This window comes from Hirundo rustica, chromosome 10, assembly GCF_015227805.2.
Source record: "Hirundo rustica isolate bHirRus1 chromosome 10, bHirRus1.pri.v3, whole genome shotgun sequence".
NCBI classification, from domain to species: domain Eukaryota; kingdom Metazoa; phylum Chordata; class Aves; order Passeriformes; family Hirundinidae; genus Hirundo; species Hirundo rustica.
Genome location: NC_053459.1, coordinates 6,634,313 through 6,652,995, shown reverse-complemented (window position 1 = coordinate 6,652,995; position 18,683 = coordinate 6,634,313). Strand labels below are relative to the sequence as shown.

Here is an 18,683-nt window from a genome sequence, read left to right as displayed (position 1 = left end):
GTACCCTGACCGACTCCATTCACACTGTGCTGATGGCAGAGCACACTGCCCTCTCCTTGCAGCTCTGCTCTGGTCTCTGCAGTGCAAATCATGGTTCCTTTTGCATCTCTTGGTGCTTTCGGCATCGTAAGCACTTGAAGCCATGGGGTTTTGCTGCTCTCCTGAACTTTGCCATCTCTTCCTCCCTTCCAGTCTGTACCCATCATCTCTCACTCCCGCTGGCTGCTGAAGCAGGGGGAGCTGCAGCAAATGAACGGTCCAAAGACATCACGAACACTTCGCACCAAGAAACTCTTCAGAGAAATCTACCTGTTCCTTTTCAATGATCTGCTGGTGATTTGCCGGCAAATTCCTGGGTGAGTGCAAAATTCAGGTAGTACACGGGCTACTTCATTAGTTGTATTGCCGCAGGTTTATCCAACCTCTGATGCTGTGACCCCATCCTGTCCCTCAGGCACTGGGAGGGCAATCTGGCCTGACATGTACACCTCCCTCCAGTAGCCACCTTGCCTTTGAGCACAGCTGACTCTTCATGGGTGGCACAGCTCTCTCCAGATGAAAAATCATGGCCAACAGGAGTTAAAGAGGTCCCAGGGCAGATCTGCCAGCAGCGTGACTATGCACCCAGCAGTTGCTGCAGGGTGGCAGTGAGTTATATTGACTGGTGGCCTGACCATGGAGACCTGTCTTCCTGTCAATAAGTGATTTTTGACTCATCACTGACAAAAGAACAGCTCTAGCTGTCTTAAACTTAAACTTAGAGTCTTAAAACTCTAAGAAAGCCGACTAGAAAGTTAGATAACCAGGGAGGAGTATGAATTTTGACCTGAGGCCAGTGGTTATATTTGACATGACGTAACCTGCCTCAGGAGGGGAGGATGTGGTTGTGCTGAGGGCTGTGTCTTGTGCAAGCAGACACTGGTGGAATACAGCAGCAGAGAACAGCATGCTCTTTGTGGTGTGAATTAGACCCACAGGTCGGGAGCATCTTGCCCGTCCACTGTTCCTAATGAACGTGTCGCCTCAGTGTCTGTACGCTGGGAAATGTTTTGCTTCTGTGGCAACTTGTATCCAGAAAACACAGAGGTACTTCATAAATAGGAATGAATTAAGCCTCACAATCCCCTTTGAGGGAGCGCCATCTGTGTTTCGGACGTGAGGAGCTCAGACAGAGCAAGCAGCTTGTTCCAGGCAATGAGGGATGCCCAGGGCAGAGCGTGGAGAGGGTTCCTTGCTTTGCAGTGGGTTTTCATAGCCACACACTCATCCCTTCCCACAGCAGGACATCTTTTTTCATCCTGCCATGCAGCAGCTCCTGGTCTGCATCCTCAGTACATTCTGGGTGGCTGAGGTCAAAGTCTCCTGTAATAACCACAGTTTTTCCTGATCTCCTCTCTAACCTTTCCCAGAGACAAGTACCAAGTATTTGATTCTGCTCCCCGAGGGCTTCTTCGGGTAGAGGAGTTAGAAGATCAGGGGCAGAGTTTGGCCAATGTCTTCATCTTGAGGCTGCTAGAGAATGCAGATGACCGGGAGGCCAGCTACATGCTGAAGGCATCATCCCAGTGAGTATCAGTCACCCCACTCTCCTATTTAAGGCATCTGGGGTGGTGGCAGTTCCTGTTCTGGGACAGAGAGGTCAAAAATCAGCCCAGGCACTGGGCTCCAGCTGATTTACAGCCTGCAGCACATTCAGAAAGTAAAACCAAGCAGGATACACACTGACACACTCCAATGGCTCCACTGACTCACAAGGATCATGATTGTGCCTGACCAGCCCTGTAGAGCAAAGTGTCTTCTGCTTGTGGGTGAAGGTGGGAGAAAAGGCTGCTTCCTCTGTGTCTCCACAGCCAGTGCCAATCTTGTGCAGCCCTTCTGCTGCTCAGGGCCTCCTTGTCTCCCTGGATACCAGTTTTCTGGCTCACTGATTTTTCACTTCAGGCTCCAACAAGCTCAGGCTGGGCAAATGATTCAGCTGTGCTAGGACTGACCCAATTGTTTTGGAGCACAGAGGATAGCTTCCTCACTGACCCAAGCCTTACCAGGCCTGCATTTTCTAGCCACCAGACAAACAGCTTCTAGAAACAAAGCACATCCCCAGGTCGATGTTACGTGCTGTCAGTCGGCTGGTGCTCGTCATCCATATTCCTAAATGAACACCAGCCCGGGGCTTGCACCCTGACCCCCACCACCACTGCAGCATCAGCATCGGGACAACGAGCCCCCAGTAGAGTGAGCAGCTGCACCTTCTCCCCAGACATATGGCTGCAGCCCTGCTGCACTGAAAATAGAGATGTCAGTCACACTATGCAGGGCAAGCGCACGTGTGACGTCTGTGAGGCTCGGCTGTGCAGCAAACGATAAACCAGGCCAGGATTTGCTCAGCTCAGGGGAGGCAGTTGCAGGTCCATCCTCTGCATCCTGTCCCATCTTCTAAGTGGCCACAGCAGGTATGTGATCCAGAACATGGCTTGCCAGCAGGTCTTGAGCACTGAAATGTGACATATCCACTGCTGAAAGCTGCTGTTTCAGAGATTCAGGAATGATGGAAACAGTACCAGGCACAGACTGAAAAAACTAGAGTTAGAAGAGATAAGTGGGTGCCAAACAGAGACTTCTGTGTCTGTTCTACAGCTCTTGCAGCTCTTGCATCAGGCAATAATGACCAGCTCGTGCCCTAGCTGGGCTCTGCCAGGAGCTGACACTTTATTTGGACACAACAGGTTGCACTGATAGAACTGGAGTGGGGGTGGGCTCCCAGCAGACTGAGAGGAGCTGGGCGCTGTGGGTGGATCCATGGAGCCCTGCAAGGATCTGTGTGCAGGGCCAGCATGCAGACAGGGTCACAAGCATGGCAACACTCTGGATTTGACCTCTACATGTTATAGCTCCTCTGTGCACAATGCTCTCATCCCCATGTGTCTTCATATGGTGTGACCTGTAGGTGTTTCTACTGGTCCTTGGCATTGTTCTTCATACCTGAAGTATAAAGTATTCCCAGCTCCACAGATCAACCTGCCAGTACCTGTCCTTTACATTCCCCTTTTAGGCCCCTCTCCTCCCTGAAGACACTCCCATGGCTTTTCATGTGTGTCAAGCTCAGGCTTTAAAACCACCTGACCAGGCAGAAAAAGCTGGCTCTCTGGCAGCTGGAAGCACAGCTGGTCCTCCAGGCAGGAGCTGGAGCTTGTGAAGGTGAACTGCCCCATTTCCTCATGGGGCAGAGGGAAGCCACAGGAGAGCCAGGCTTGGGACTTCTCCAGCATGTGTGGGATCTTCACCCTCCCAAATGCAGGTCCAGGTTTTTCAGCGTGCTGTTCACGTGGGTCTTGTTGCCATGCAAGCGGTACCTTTGGTGTGCTGCAGTGCTCTTCTGCAAGGGTATTAATCAGGTCTGCCCTTTAAAAGTTCCTAAACAGCAGTTATGGGAATGAATGGTTCCTACAACTGCTTATCTCCTGGAAAAAACTGCTCCAGTTGACCAGCCCAGCCAGGAGCTGCCTTTGCTTGTTACTTGTCAGAGAATGCCAGGCCCCCCACCTTTCTGCTGGCTCTGGGCAGCAATGCTAGCAGAGGGACCCACCCCAGAGAGGGACCGTGCTGCCGGTGGGGCTCAGCCAGGGCTGTGAGCAGGGCCCGGAGCACCGTGTCACGTGTGACATCCCAACCGAGGTGTGCAGCAGTGGGGCTCAGCATCACCACTGAACCCAGGACCCTGGAGGGGCAGGCAGGAACAGGCTGGAAGGAGGAATATGAAGTCCAGAACTGGCTGGGCAGGAGAACTTGGGCCCCTACAACTCTTTCATGTTCACAGCCTTGGTTTGTCTCCTCTATCCAGGAGTGAAATGAAACGCTGGATGATTTCACTAGCCCCAAACCGGAGGACTAAATTTGTTTCATTTACATCCAGACTTGTTGGTAAGAGACACAGCATGGGGGCTGGGAGCTCTTCACCCCTACCACAGGGCACCTTACTCTGCCTGATCTCAGTGCAGCCACATATCTGGGACTTGTGTCAAAGCTGAACCCCCGCCCTGGGCTCCCCTCCTTTTCCACCATCAATGCCTGCTTGTCTTTGGGCCTGACCTGAACCCGTCCAGCCTGGGCTGGGCTGCACCAGCACTCTCCCTCCCATCCAGGCTGCTCATGGCTGGCACTGTGGTGGTGACGTGAACCCAGATCCCTTCCCAAGAGTTGCTTCCCCAGTACCTGTGGCTTCCCCAGAGGTGCAGAGCTCATGGGGCTCCAGCCACCCAAGCTATGCTGTTCTTCAAGGGGCTCCATCCCAGTCCATCACTCACTCTTGCCCTGTTCCTTGGCAGACTGCCCACAGATCCAGTGTGTCCACCCGTACGTGGCCCAGCAGCCTGATGAGCTCTCCTTAGAACTGGCTGATGTCCTCAACATCCTGGACAAGACAGATGATGGTAAGGGGACAGGATGAGCATGGGCTGGGAGTCTGTGGGAGGATGGGCTTTGCTGCAGGCAGGCAGCTGTGAGTTTATCCCTCCAGCCAGGGAGAGACTCTGGCTCAGCATCACAGCCAGAGAAGGAAGTTACTGCCTTCTCCTAAGAGCCAATCCAGGTTGCCTAAGTTGTGGCAATACTGGCACAGCCTCCCAGCACCAGCTGTGGGCCATGGTAAAGTTAGCACAGCCACCCCAGATATAACCCAGTGCTATTCTTACCTTCATGATGGTTCACAGCCACGTGGTCCTGCTCTCTGGGGTACTTTTGTAGCTGGTGGTCTCAGTCACATTGGGTGTCTGCTGGGAGCCACTCCTGTGGCTCCAGGGGCAGCAGAGGGCACTTGGTGGCAGCAGTGCCGCTTTCTGCTGGTATCCCTTGAGTCATTTGTCCTCACACAACACTGCTCCTGTGAGCAGGCCTCCTTGCTGGATGGACAGCCTGGGTCTGCTCCAGCACAGGCCTCTGAGTAACTTCCAGAAAGCTCTGCCAGCTCTAATGGCTCTTTCCAGCACTACTGTCCCAGCACAGGAGCAAGTGCCAGTCTTTCCCCATTACACCTGTCTTTCTATGCTCAGGATGGATATTTGGAGAACGTCTTCATGACCAGGAGAGGGGCTGGTTCCCCAGTTCTATGGGGGAGGAGATCCTGAACCCCAAAATCCGAGCCCAGAACCTGAAGGAGTGTTTCCGGGTGCACAAGTCAGACGACAGTCAGAGAAGGAAACTGGGCAGCAGAAACCGCCAATGAGCACCAGCATCCCCAAGCATCTGGAGTGCCTCAGAGAGGCAGAAGACAGAGGCTGCCAGCTGGGAGGAGGTGGCAACTGTGGGACACTGTGGGGGACCTGGTGCACTGGACAAGGCACACACACCCATGAACAAACAGACTGTCATTCCTCGGTCCCCCGGAAGTACGGGTCCTTTCCTGGAGATCAGAGCTTTAAACTGTAAAATAACCCTTTTCCAAGTGTTCTGTAAAGCCCCAAAGAGCACAAGCTCAACAGGCACTGCCTGAAGGCCACCGGGTGCAGGCCAGATGAGCCACGTGCTGGCTGCGGCTGGCTCAGGCTGCTTGGGAAAGGCAGTGGCACAAACATCACTGAGCAATTAATATCACCTGGTTTAAGCGCTAACACCTCATCGCTACCTTCCGAGTCTGGAGTGCTCTGAACCCAGCATCTCACAGCGAGAACTGAGGTCAAGCAACAGTCTGAACTGTTTCTCAGAGCTTATCGGCAACAGGCTGGGATGAGCCCCAGCAACTCCACCACCCTAGGTCCTGCTGTGAAGCTGCTGGGCTCATTCCCACAGGCAGACCCTCGATCTGCTTCCAGTCAAATGATCCACAGTGCTCCCCACCCGGTTCTTCTCCAGCAGCAGCCCAGCCTTGCCGGCCCTGACCCACATCTCTGCCTGCCTGACAACCTCGAAGCGCATCTGGGCCCTGTCCCATGGTTCAGCCCCCTCTTCCACCGCCCGCCTCCCTTCCTTCTGCAGGGCCACTGCAGAACCCCCGCATCATGGCCTTTCCTGGCTGATCGTGCACTTGCGGTCTTTGCTACTCCCTGCTGCCGAGGCCAGAGCAGAGGTGGCTGTGCCAGCACCGTCTTGCACACCACGGGAGCACCAGCAGCCACAGCAGGGGAGGGACCTTACGTGGGAGCTGCTGCCCTGGGAGGCCCAGCATCCGCTGCCTGCATGCTCGTAACCCACCCCCATCAGCACCCCTGTACAGGCTCACCTCTGTGTATATATGCAAGTCCTGTGGCCTGCAGAGCCAGCCCATCACCCTTTCCAGCTGTGGCACTGAGCAACGCATGAAGCCCCGGGCACAGCACTGAGAGCAGCGTGGGGGACAGAGCCATGGCAGCCACCCCTTGTTCAGCAGTCCCACACGTGGCTGAGGGCCTCCCAGCCACAAGCTGGGCCCAAGCTCTGGCCAGCGTCCATTAGGAAAATCAATTATTTTGGCACTTTTCTGCAACATGGCAAAGAACTCCTGTCTTCCCGGCATCGCAGCCTGTGCTGATGTATGCTCTGGCCGTGCCACGGTTGTGCTCAGAAAGGGGACAGAGAGCAGCTGCAGATGGAGCCATGCAGCAGCCATGGGCATGGAGGGGAGGAGCACAGCCATGCCAGCAGGAACCTGAGGAGAAAGCAGGACAGGCGGAAGCTGTGAAGGGAGGCTACGGAACTGCTCTTTGGAGCACATGGGATGTGCAGTGTGAGGCCGAACACACCTGAGATGGGTTCCAGGGCTGTCCCTACTGACACCACAGCCCTAGGACAGCCAGCCCAGAGCCAGCTCCCAGGATCCAAGTGGTGGGAGCCACAGCATTGAAGGGGAAGAGAAGGCATTCTTCACTCAGGCCCGTATCAGTGCCATCACATTAGCATGGGACAACAGCCAGCAGGGCTGTGCTGCCTTGGCCAGCTGTGGGGAGTTCTTACTAACCAGTAGTTCTCAGTCACCAGTCACTGCCCAGCCCCGGAGCTGGGCCAGGAAGGACTTGGAGCCTCCAGTTTGGTGCATTGGGCAGATTTAATGGGGACACCCAACCCAGGTCCCTCCAGCAGCACCCCACAGTCAGCTTTCTGAGACAACCAAACATCCAGCTCAGGATCCAAACCTTGCAACAGCCACAAATTAACTAGTGCAAACCCCAGAGGAGCTCCAGCTCTTGGAATTCCTTAAAATTACCTGCGAAATCGCCACATCTCACATCATTCAGCTCAGCAGCCGAGTCCAGGGCAGGGCCTGCAGCCACACGTGCCTGCCGGGCCTGTTTCTCAGAGCACAGAAATGCTCCCTTGCCCATCAGCTGTCTCACCAGTTCCCCAGTGCCAGGATGCCAGCTCCTCACTGCACTTCTCCAGGGAGAGGGGCTCAGTGTTGCAGTGCCCTGTCCCATCACTCACCACCAAGCCCTGGGATTGCTCCAGCCCCTCCTGCTCTGCTGCGATTCCACAGGACTCCAGATGCCAGGCACAGGCTGTGCCATTTTCCAGCGCCGAACAGCATCCAGTGTTATTTCCTCAGACCCATCCCTGCACGCCTCCATCTCAGTGGTCTCCAGTGTTGTACAGGGCCAGGCCTGGGGCCCACAGGCACGGGCTGAAGCCCCCCAGCCCTCGCCAGACTGCCTCAGCGAACTGAGGGGAACTTCTTGTTGTCTCGTTTTTCCGTGTGATAAAATGTAGCTGAGCAAGCCAGCACCAAAACACTTTTGTGTCTCCTTCCTCCCCTGGACTGATCACTTGTCTCCTCCCCAGACTCCTCCAGTGCAACTGGCCCAAATGCAGTGGGTAAAAATGGGGTTGCACGTGAACTTGGGCGGCTTACACCCATGAAGAACCCTTCCCTAGGAAAGCGGTGCAGGGTGATGCCCAGCACTGTTACCATCACCCAGACCAGACCCAGAAGAGCCCTTTTGAGCTCCCAGCTCAAAGCCACACACTGCCACAGGTTCCTTCAGAGTGGGGTTGACAGGCCCTGCCAGGTCTGTGTCACCCAGGAGATACACGACACACCCCAAGGGCAACGAGCACTCGGTACAGCCTGGCTGCCCAGCATGGGGCCAGCAGTGCTTTTCCTGTATCTGTGGCACCATTTCTCCCAGGGCCCCAGGCAGACAGTTCAGGAGCAGTTGAGGGCTGGAGACAGGCTGGTTGTGTAACAGAAAAATCTTTTATTGAGTTCAGGAGGCTGAGAACTTTCTCAGTGTGATGACGACCAAGGCCACAAGCACAGACGTACCCAGGAGGGAGGCGATGACAATGGCACCAATAGCTCCGGGCCCCAGTGAGCCTGCAGGGAGAGAGAAAAAGGCAGGAGAGGTCAGCAGAGGCAGCGGGGCCCAGACGGGAAAGGCTGCAAGGATCACCCCACACCCAGCATGTCCCCAGGCATCAGGCCACACTCCCATCCCGGAGGAGCTCCCTGCACCGGCCATGGCCCATGTCCTCATGCAGCCCAGGTGTGGCCTGTGCACCTTTGGGCACCACCTCAGCCAGCTCCCAGTGACAAGGACAGCTGCCACAAGGTGGGTCGGTGGTGCCCAGCTTTCCCGCTAACACCCCGGGAGAGCTGCTTTGCTTGTGGCAGCACCACACTCAGCTGGTGCTTGCTGTCAGTCAGGAGCCACGAGCCAGGAAAGGCACTCATGCTCCCTGTTGAGGGGGCTCCCGGCACACTCAGTCCTGGACAGCCCTACCCGCACTCGGGGCAGTTTTCTTTTCAGGCCAGGTCATGGGGTAGGAAGAAAGGTCTTGGAGCCATCTTGGGGCTGGCAAGAGCTCTGCAGCAGAGGCTTTTCAGCAGGGAAGTTTCCACGAGCAGGCAATAAAAGCAACCCTCCCCTTCCCCAGCAGCGTGGCTTTAACCCTTCCCGGGAGGGGCCAGGCCCACAGGGAGCAAATCCACCCTGAGGACATCCCAGGCTGCTGCGGGATCGAGCCGCGGGCGGTCCGTCCTTCTCGCACCACTCACCGTCCCCGGCGTCCAGCCGGTGCAGGTGCGTGGTGTCCTCGGGCTCCTGCTCCGAGGTGTACGGGGGGAAGGCAGTGGCGTCCGACAGCCGGGCGGTGCCGGTGGCAGCGTCCAAGGGACCGGCTCCGGAGGGCAGCTCGGGCGGCTCGTTCCAGAGGGTGGGGACCGGGTCCTGCGGGTACTCTGCTGGAAGGAAGACAAGCGCCCAGGGGCATGGGGGGCCCGGTCAGGCCGCTAATGACAACCGCAGCTCAGCAGGGCCCTGGGCTTCAGCTGCCAGCCAGGTGCCCCCGGGGCGGATGAAGGGTGAGCTGAGGGCTGAGAACGCCGGTATGGCAGAGCCCTCCTCCGAGGGGACAGCACCTCTGCTGAACAGCCACACCCAGAGCAGCCGGAGGCAACGCTTTGTGGCATCCTGGCGTACACACAGCGCACGCGGGCCAACACAGAATGCCCGACACCCTGCAACCTCTGCTCACGCACTAACAGGCCCCGCATGAACACGCACCGCTGGTTTGCTCATGGATGCCCTTGGGACTGGGCTGGGAAGGGCCGGCACACTGCCAACAGGCAGAGGCCACAGGGCCACCTGTGCTGGCCAAATTCACAGCATCTCAGGGCCCTTCTGTCCTGCACCACCAACTCGTGCTGTGTAGGATGCTGGAGGTGCTGGCACAGCACAGGACTCAGCTCCCCCAGACAGGACCCCAGAGCCTCAAGATCCCCGTGCTGCACCCCCCGCCATAGCGGGGAGATGAAAGCCAGGCCGGGTTCTGTTTAATGTTACCACTCGTCTCCTGTTATTCCTTCCTGCCGTGGGTCAGACACCAAGCCAGAGAGCCCTCCCTGTGTGTGGCTCACTGAGTGCTCCCTGTCAATGCCCAGCCTTGTTCAGGTGGGCTCTGGCAGGAGCACGAGACATTCCACAGCTCCCTGCTGAAACCACTGGGAATGTTGCACTGGGATGGGGAAAAAAGCAGGGGGGAGAAAAACGAACAACATTCACTGCCAGGGCCACCTGAACTGACACAATGGTTATCAGGACTGGGAAACAGTCAAGAGCTGGAGGAAGCAGCCCAGGTTCCCTGGGGTAATGCACAGAGGTGTCCCCAGGCACCCTAACTGTGGCATGTGAACCTTGGTGTAGCAGGGGCACTTGAAGACTTGTCCCAGGCTCTCTGTAGACCAAGAAGAGAGATGGCAGCAGCACATCCTGGCAGTGCCAGCACCAGCTTAAAGTGCTTGGAGCCCTCCTTGCCTCCTGTGGACAGAAGGTGCTGCAGGAGAGCAAAAAATCCTCATTAATGGGCTGCACAACACTTTGTTCTCCCTTAAGATCCCTCCCTGCAGGAGGGCCAAAACACTCACTTTTCCTGCCAGTACAAACCTGCTGAGAACTTACTGCAGGGCTTACATCAAAGAGTAGCTCTCACCATCCCCAGAGCTATTCCAGGCTGCCCACAATCTTGGGAAGTTCTAGACTAGTTTTGAACGCTCTTTCTACAGGCAGAAAAGCTACAGGGGAGCGAGATGGCTTCAAACCTGACTCAATGAGCATTGACTGAGACAAGTGAGTCCCCAATGGGCAGCCTGTGCCAGTTAGACCCAGGCAGGAACCCAGCTAAAGCTGGGTGTAGCAAGGAACACCGAGTCCTCACACACCTGGTACATCCCTGGTCTCTGCCCTAGAGGTGGAATCTCAGCTCCCCTGTACAAGCACACAGAGGTTTGTGTTCCACAAGATCTCCCCACCTGAGCCTTTGCAGGGCCCTTCCCAACTTGTGCTGCAAAACAAACCAGCAGAGCTGAAGACTCATCCCATCCCGTGGCTCTTCCACAAAGTGCCATTTCCAGCTGGCCTCTCTCCTTTAAATCCTGTGATTTCACTGCCAGAGAATGGAACAGGAGGAAATACAGAATTCAGTGAACAAATGTAGTTAATGCAGGAGAGAACCAAGCAGAGCTGGGCTATTTAGCTGGCAACAGTGGCATGGGGAAGCTGTTTAGGAACAGACCAAACATACAGAATGCTCTGGAAGCTCTGGTCCCAGGCTGCTTTTATAAGGGAGAAACTGCACACAGAAAAGCCACACTCCAGCCGTGACCTCCCTGACTCTGTCAACACCCCCAGGACCAAGACTGCCACTGTCCCCACCTGGCAGAGGAACACAGTGCTGGGAGGACAGTGCTGCTGCCTTTCCCCAGAATGTTTTTGTTCTCCCGAGCTGTGTATGCCTTGTGTGTAACCAGGGACTGGTGTTAGCTCAGTTGATCTGTGACAGATGCAGGCACCATCCAGGGACTGCATGACCTGGGCTGGGTCTTCCCAATCCCTGCTCTCAAAGGGATGAGGAGGGAGCACTATCCCTTCCAACCACAGTGCAAAGGTGCCACAGGTGCCACCAAACCCAGAGGTGCCAGGAAGCCTCTCCTGTTCTCAGTGCATCTAACTCCTGCAAAATTTCTGGCAGCTCTCTTTAAGCAGGACACAGAGCTTATTTTTGATAGCCAAATACAGAGAAAACAGTCTAATTTGTTTATGATCTCCACGATTTTTAAAAATTTGGATGGCTGCTGGATATGTATTTGCTAACTCCCTTCATCCAACTGACACACACTTTCAGTTTGCCCACACAGAAAGGGCAGAATGTGCTTAACATGCATTTGCTGTCCCGAGTTCTTGTGGTTTTACCCTACTGGCACTTCAGCCCAGGGAAACACAACCCCTTTCAGTCGGGTCTGGTGCCTCAGGAACAGTTGTGAGCTCAGAGGCAGCAGCGGATTCCTGCACACACATTGAATGAAGTACCCCAGCCGAGCCTCCCCAGCAGCCAGGGCTCCACGCTGGTCCCCTTCTCAGCTCCTGCCCCTCAGTGCTGCTGGAGCAGGTGCCAAGGGCACTGCCATGGGCACACAGGGTGGGGGAACACCAAACGAGAGTCAGGATCCTCCAGAGCCCGTTGCTGCAGCCTGGGAGAAAGTCTGCTCATAACCTCCATGTCTCTCCTTTGATTTTCTGTCCTAAACTAAAAGCTCATGTCCTCATATGCCTCCACTCCTGCCAGCTGAGAAGCCCAAGCACCCATCCAGCTATCCCCATGCATCCAGCAGGTTTCTTTAACAAGCAGAGGTTTCATACCTGCCTCTCTGACAGTCCCAATGAGTGCCAGCCACACTGCCACTGCCTGGGAGTGGCAGATCTCTCATGGACCCACATCAAATGCCACAATCCCATTTCAGTCCCCTGGTAAAAGCAAGGAAGGTGATGGGAAGGACAGAGTTTGTGTCAGGTACCAAGCCCCAATGCATGTACACTGTCAGTAAGGACTCATGTCTCCAAGTGAGACACCAGGGCCTTTTCAGTCACCTGTTGGAATCTGGAGAGATTCTGTGTACAGGCAGGGGACTCAGTTCAGGAGGCTTAGTTCTCTGCTCTGCTGCTGTTTTGGGCGACCACCACAAGTCCTGCTCCTCCCAGGCTCAGTTTCTCTGTGCATGAGCAGGAGAGCAGGATCTAAACGTGGTCTACAGAGAAAGCAGCACCAGAGTGGCCAGGCCTTCCCACCCCCTCCATCACATTCTGACTGTGACAAGGAGGACATGGCCTGTGAACCTCAACAAATGCCTCAGCAACAGCTCTGGAGCCAGAGGCAGCCCTTCCCAAGGGCAAATTGATGGGATGCTCCATGGCCATGGGGCAAGAAACAGCATTGTTAACTTGTAAAAACACCCAAACACACTGCCATCTCCAGGGAGGGAGTGCAGCCAAGAGCTGGAAACTAATTATCGAGTGTAAGGTAATGCACAGCTTTCCTGTTCACCCAAGAACTTTGTAGAACATAAGAACTAGCAAGAAACAAGCTCAAAATTCCACCACAAGAGCAGATGTTTAACATCTGGGAGAAAGCCATGCATTATCTGTGCTGCCATCAGTCTCAGGACCAGCCCTACACCTAAACTCCTGTGGTGCACTCACACGGTTTGCTTGCCCTGGAGGGACTTGGCAGGGGCAGCTGGGGCACACGGAGGGGCAGCCAGGCTGCTGAGGCACATCAGTGTCCCACCACTGCCAAGGCTCCGTGCCCCAGTGCCAGCTGTTCCAGATGGAGGGAAGCCTCCAGGCCCTGGCACAAATGAGCTCTTCCCCAGCATTAGCTCAGTTTCAGCACTGAAGCACAAGCTGAGGGCAACTGTTGCTTTCAGACTAACAGTAGAAGTCTTTTCATGAGAAATACAGTTGGAGAACACTTAGGAGAACAGCATGCAATAATCTTACTGGCATTTTACTGGAGATGGAACTGGACAAAATGGACTAAAATTATTAGAGCGTTTTGCAGGAGGCCAGGTGGAAGATGGCAGTTCTTCCTTCCCACATGTTAACACTGCAAATTTTCTGATTTTAGGGAATACTCCTTGCTGCACTGTCTTCTCCCTCTCCCCAGCACAGGTTAGTTATAACTGAGGTGAGGAAATGGGAAGAAAATATTAGTTATAAGGAAATACAAGATAAGTTTTCCAAGTGGTGCAGTGGCCAGTGGAACTCCACTCACATGGGCTGTAGAGAGATCTAGGGGGATGATGGCAAAACTGCTGTTCCCAAGCTCAGAAAGAGGAAGGTGAGGCAGGCACAGTGACGTGGTAGCCAGTACCCCAGGTACTCAGTGACTGACAGGTAAGGCTGAAGTGTCTCTGCAAGTGACAGCCCCAGGGGAAGCCAACCAAATCTGAAGGAACCAGACCCTCCCCAGAGGCCAACTGCAAGACCTTAAGGCAGGCAGATGTTGCCACATCACATCATTGTCCCTGGAGGTTACTTGCCAGTGGCCAACTGCCTTCTTCACACAAGCTGACTTCAGCACCTCATCATCCTCACTCTCCACCTCCAACCTAGCTCCTTATTCCGGAGTCAATACCAGCATCAGAAATTTATAAGGAATGTTGGAGCAGAGCAAGGTTGAGTAATGGCTTACAAAGTCCTGATTTAAGTCTGGACAGATCTGTTGGAACAACATCTTTTCCTGACATTTGCCAAACAAAACCCATTTACTGCTATCCATGTTCTAATACTTAAGCTTTAAAAATTTTCCTAATAATCTTTTATTCTCCTGTAGCTGAAAACAAAGACACACAAGCTACTACAGAAAGATGTCCTTGGTCAAGGTGTTTTCCTGTGTGTTTTCCTTTAGTGCGTGTGCTCTGCTGCTTTTTACCCCCCAGACTCATTCTGATGTGCTACTGCAGTAAAACATTTCCACATTAGCTCAAAACAAGCTCATGAGCCCACATGTGGGTTTAAATACAAAATATACACGATTCAGAAATCAATGCCTTTGAGAGGGCTTTGTACTAACTTCCACCTCACTTGGAGCTTTGAATCCCTTATAGGAATTGAAACTGGGTTTGCTGATAGGAAAAAAATAATCAGCTCTTCACAATCCTCCTGTGCTCTACGCCTACGTGCCACTTGGGTTTGAAGAAAGAGGTGGAGAAGGCTTAGGTTTGCCACAGATCCTTGAGGTAGCCATTTCCTGTTGCACCCAGATGATGTGGACAAAAAGGGTTAAAGATGTGCTTGGCTGCTTCCCCATCTTTGACAAATACGATGTTGGAAACAGCTCAGTAACTTGGAGAAATCCACACTTTCAACAGTCACAGAGCCCTGACTGCACTGTCCAGGCAATGAAACCAGCTGGGCAAGCAGCCAACACGGAGAGGAGACTCATGCAGGACATGGGGTCTGCACGACCAGCACCAGCTGCAGCCCTCTCCGAGGCACAGCACTCCCGCTCACCCTGCAGGGCTCTGCTGGGGAGTCAGAGGTGCTGCGGCGAAAGGGCAGGGGCTGGTGAACTCTGAGGCCAGCAAGGGGCTGTCCAGCCCCAGGTGGCCACGGCAGGCACAGGGCCAGGGCAGGGCTGAAAGGAGGCCTTCAGCAGCAGCACAAAGGGCAGCCTGTGGCGGGCAAGGCCAGCAGCTCCCGTGTGCAGCAAGGCAGAGCTGCGGTTCTGATGGATCCTAAGTAAACTTGTTTACAGAAAGGCAGGGCTGTGAGTGTATGTGCTGAGACCACAGGGCTGTCTGTGTGCCCTTCCCTTCTTTGTCTGCACCAGGCCTGAAATTTCCTTTCCTAATGGAGTAAAAGGCAGAAAAAGTTCCACTGTTCCTCAGAGCACCTGTACTGGGGGCAGGAGCTCCCCATGTCTAATGCAGCAGAGAATCATTCTGCTCCTGGGATGCCTTGCTGTCCAGGCTGGTTCCCCTCCTGTCCTCTCCAGGGGAGCAGGGAACAACCTGTTAGAGGCCTTAAGTCTCTGAAACACTGCAGAGAAAACACAAAATCCCTCCTACACCCCAAGATCTGACTGTTGCACTCTCCAGTACAGAGCCCTTCAAGCCTCACTGCACGAGCACAAGGTAACGGGATCAAGTAAACTCGGGAGTGTGTCACAGGAGCAAAGTGACACAGGGCAGCAGCACCATGCACAAACCACAGCTGCAATGCCAGAGAAAGCACATGGAAAAGCTGCAGCAAATGCACCAAATACTGGAAGTTCCAAACAGCACAGAAGTGATCCCAGCTGGTAGAGGAGGTAGATTGAATTCTCACTGGAAATCAATCACTTCCTGCAGTGTGAAACACTGCTAATGATTAAGAAAAGACCTTACCTGGCATGGGGAAAGAACATGGCACTTCTGAGAGTAAGAACAAGGCACAAACTGAAACTGTGCTAAAATGATTAACGTTCCACTGTACAAAAAAAGTTAATAGTTTGAGAAGGAAAGTACCCACTTTCTAGTGCTCATTTTAGTTACTCTGAAGGTTTCCCAGCATGAAGGTGTCCTAGAAGATACCAGCTGCACTAATTCTGCTCCTCTACCCACAGATGTTCCAGCAGCTGTGAGTTCCCCATGCCATATGAAAACTGCTTTAAAAACAATTCCATAATTTGATCTGCTAGACACCTGGTCAGGATCTCCACGCGAGGCAAGATGCTCAGAAGAAACTGGGAGAGAACTGCAAAACAACATTGCTCCAGGTCTTGGAAGGCAGGACAGGAATTCAGGAAAACAAATGCTGTGCCTGTTATCTCAGCCCCAGCCATCTCTTCAGCCTCGCCTCCACTGCAAGGAAGGCTTTGGGGGAAGCAACTCCCCATTAGGGTTTGCACCTGTATGCTTGGAGTCCATCAGTGCAGTGGCTTTGGAAGTCAGTTTTTCCCAGCTGTAAAACCCACCTCAGACCTGCAGCCTTTGAAGCTGCCTGTGCCCTCGGCTCCCTGCAGCCAGCACAGTTCTGCTGAAGGCAAGAGCAGATAAAGCTGAAATGAGTAACAAAGCCCAGAAAAATGGTCCCTTACGCAACAGGCATCTCTTCCATTCTTCTTATCAGCACCTCACTGAACACAAGTCAGAGTCAGGCACATTTCCAGCACTGCCCTGGTGCCCCAGCTCCAGAGCGACCCCAGAAGGATGCACACCTTGGCTTTGGACTGAGGTTTTCATACTTCCCTAGTTCTGCCTCAAGCAGCTGTTGTGCTCTGCTGTAGTAGAGAGTCCAGAAGGAACCAGGAACTGGCACACATGCTTTAGCCAAAGAAAAACGTTTCTTTCCATAACTGTAACTTCTTCCTGCCATTAAAAGCTGAGGAACAGCCTGCCCCATCAGCTGCTGAGAGCTTTTCCGTCTCATGATTGATGAGTCCACTGACCCTCACCCACCAATGCTCACGTAAGGGCTACTGCTGCTCTGCTTAGGAAAAGTTAAAGGATTTTCTCCACTGAAAATTTATCCTTGCTCACCAGCAGCCACCAAGGCTAGTTTCCCTTAATCAGTTCTAATTCAATACATATTTAGGGATGTTTTCAGGGAAGGAAGAAGATAGAGAGGCAGTGTAGTAAAGGATCTCCCGTGCTTTGGGGCTTTAAATGCAAAGAAAGCTCCTTACCTGCCAGCACAGCAGGGACCAGGATGCTGCACAGCGTTAGCAGGACCAGGCGAAGGACTCTGTGGTAGGGCATGGCTTTCCTCAGGAAGAGCATCAGCAGGAATCCTTAAAACTCTTCAAAGCACAGAACAGCTCAGAAATTTTACTGGTATAATAAGAATTTTGTTCAGTCAGGTAAAAAAGGAAAAAAAAAAAAAAAAAAAAAAAGAAAAACAAAAGTCCTTCACAAAAGCAACTGTGCAGAGAGAGAGCGCAAAGCCCAGCAGAGCCTCCCTCGCTCTGGCTCCAGGAGCACACCTCCTCCCAAAGGCAGCTCCACCCTCCCAAACTTGTGCCTAAAACCCCATAGGCAGCCAAGCAGAGGCATCAGGACCCTGCCAGGCCACTGCACACATGAGCAGTTGTTGGTGAGCCTTTCCCAGAGGCCAGGAGGATGCTCCTGGAATGCCTTCCCTGGGGCCAGCCGTCCCGAGGCGCAGGAAATAACAGAGGAGCCACAGGGGCCGCGCAGCCCCAGCCCAAGCAGCCCGCTGCACTCGAGGGCTCTGCTCTCCCTCATGTGCAGGGTGCAGAGCACTGCAGGGTGGGGACAGCAAAGAACAAGGGCCTCAATCTTCCGAGGCGAAAATGCTCTGACACTGAGCCAGAGCGGCTCCATGGCATCCTTGTTCCTGGGTGGAATACTTACAGAGCTGGCCTGGGAGCCATGGGTGGTCTCAGCACTGCTGGCAAAGTCTCCAAGTGTTCCAGGAGAGTTGCCTTTGGCAGGCAATGCCAGCATCCTCTTCGCATCCCCACTGCTCAGGCAGCACCTCCTCCTGCCTCTGCCACTCTGCCCCTGCCTGCCGCGGGGGCTCGTCACAATTCACAGGACAGAAAACTCAGGTTTGTTTCAAATCACATTTCCAGCGACAAAGAATGGGGAAAGGATGAGGTGTATAAAACCAGGAACACTCCAGCTGATTGTCACAGAAGAAATTTCGTTAGTATTTTGGAGCTGATAGGATGATGAATACTTCACAGTTTCCCGTCACGTAAGGAATACATAAACACCCCTAATGTCACTTTTTTATGCTCTGAAAATATGACACAAGTAGATTTTGTCTTAAAGTTCAGATTTTTCTGCAGCAATTGCTTTGCTTTTTGGAGCCCCTCTTTTCCCCATTCCTATTGATCCAAATGACTCTTGCTACAGAAGAGGGCCCTGTTTGTCACAGAAAGTGGCAAGGCAGTCACCTGAGCACACAATCTGCACGTGCCACCACCTTACCTTCGTGCTAAACACAGAAACCAGAGTATTTCAGTATTAAGAACAGCTTATCTTCCCCACCGGTCCATTATCTACAAATTCTCAGGAGCCAAGTGAGGTCTTCGAGGTCTGACAAATGATTGCATGTTTTCCCTGACTGCATTTCTGCATTTTCATTTAGCAACTGAGGAGTTGCTCCTTTCCTGCTTCCCAGCCGAGCTCAAAACTAACAGGCTTTTGTATACTTGTAACATGGTGTAGAGCAATTCAAAATTAGCTTGCAGAAATTAGATCATACCACTAAAAAACCAGAAAGCACTTCTGAACCACACACCTTATATGCTAAAAAGAGAAGATATTAAACCAACGCCAGGTTATCAGCCTCAAGACAAACTGTTCTCTCAGAATCAGCTAAACATCATGCAAAGCTACCATGAAGTTAGGCCTTAGCATAATTATTTTCCGTAGTCATGTGAATGGCAGGACATTTACCATTACCTTTACTGGGATTTTCCACACAAAAACAAGT

General features: G+C 53.4%; 2 protein-coding genes across 6 annotated transcripts in view; one reads left to right on the top strand and one right to left on the bottom strand.

Moving 5' to 3' along the window:
* Positions 1–7,694, top strand: part of NGEF (neuronal guanine nucleotide exchange factor) — a 47,884-nt gene extending 40,190 nt beyond the window's left edge. For all 4 annotated transcript variants that reach the window (XM_040074375.2, XM_040074374.2, XM_040074377.1 and 1 more), the window contains 5 exons: positions 193–356; positions 1,410–1,565; positions 3,839–3,918; positions 4,323–4,427; positions 5,046–7,694. In XM_040074375.2, the coding sequence (XP_039930309.1) occupies positions 193–356; positions 1,410–1,565; positions 3,839–3,918; positions 4,323–4,427; positions 5,046–5,218 (678 nt within the window). In that variant the 3' untranslated portion in view covers positions 5,219–7,694. The remainder of the gene's footprint in view (positions 1–192; positions 357–1,409; positions 1,566–3,838; positions 3,919–4,322; positions 4,428–5,045) is intronic.
* A 453-nt stretch (positions 7,695–8,147) lies between these two features.
* Positions 8,148–18,190, bottom strand: SNORC (secondary ossification center associated regulator of chondrocyte maturation). 2 transcript variants are annotated; one of them, XM_040074387.1, is made up of 4 exons: positions 17,594–18,190; positions 16,906–17,019; positions 8,960–9,145; positions 8,148–8,278 (listed from the first exon to the last, which is right to left on the bottom strand). In XM_040074387.1, the coding sequence occupies exons 2-4, from the start codon at positions 16,997–16,999 to the stop codon at positions 8,169–8,171; spliced, it is 390 nt and encodes a 129-aa protein (XP_039930321.1). In that variant the 5' UTR covers positions 17,000–17,019; positions 17,594–18,190; the 3' UTR covers positions 8,148–8,168. The 2 variants fall into 2 exon arrangements, with proteins under 2 accessions (XP_039930321.1, XP_039930322.1); XM_040074388.1 differs by having other exon boundaries at positions 8,960–9,142.
* Between the last annotated feature and the right edge of the window lie 493 nt (positions 18,191–18,683).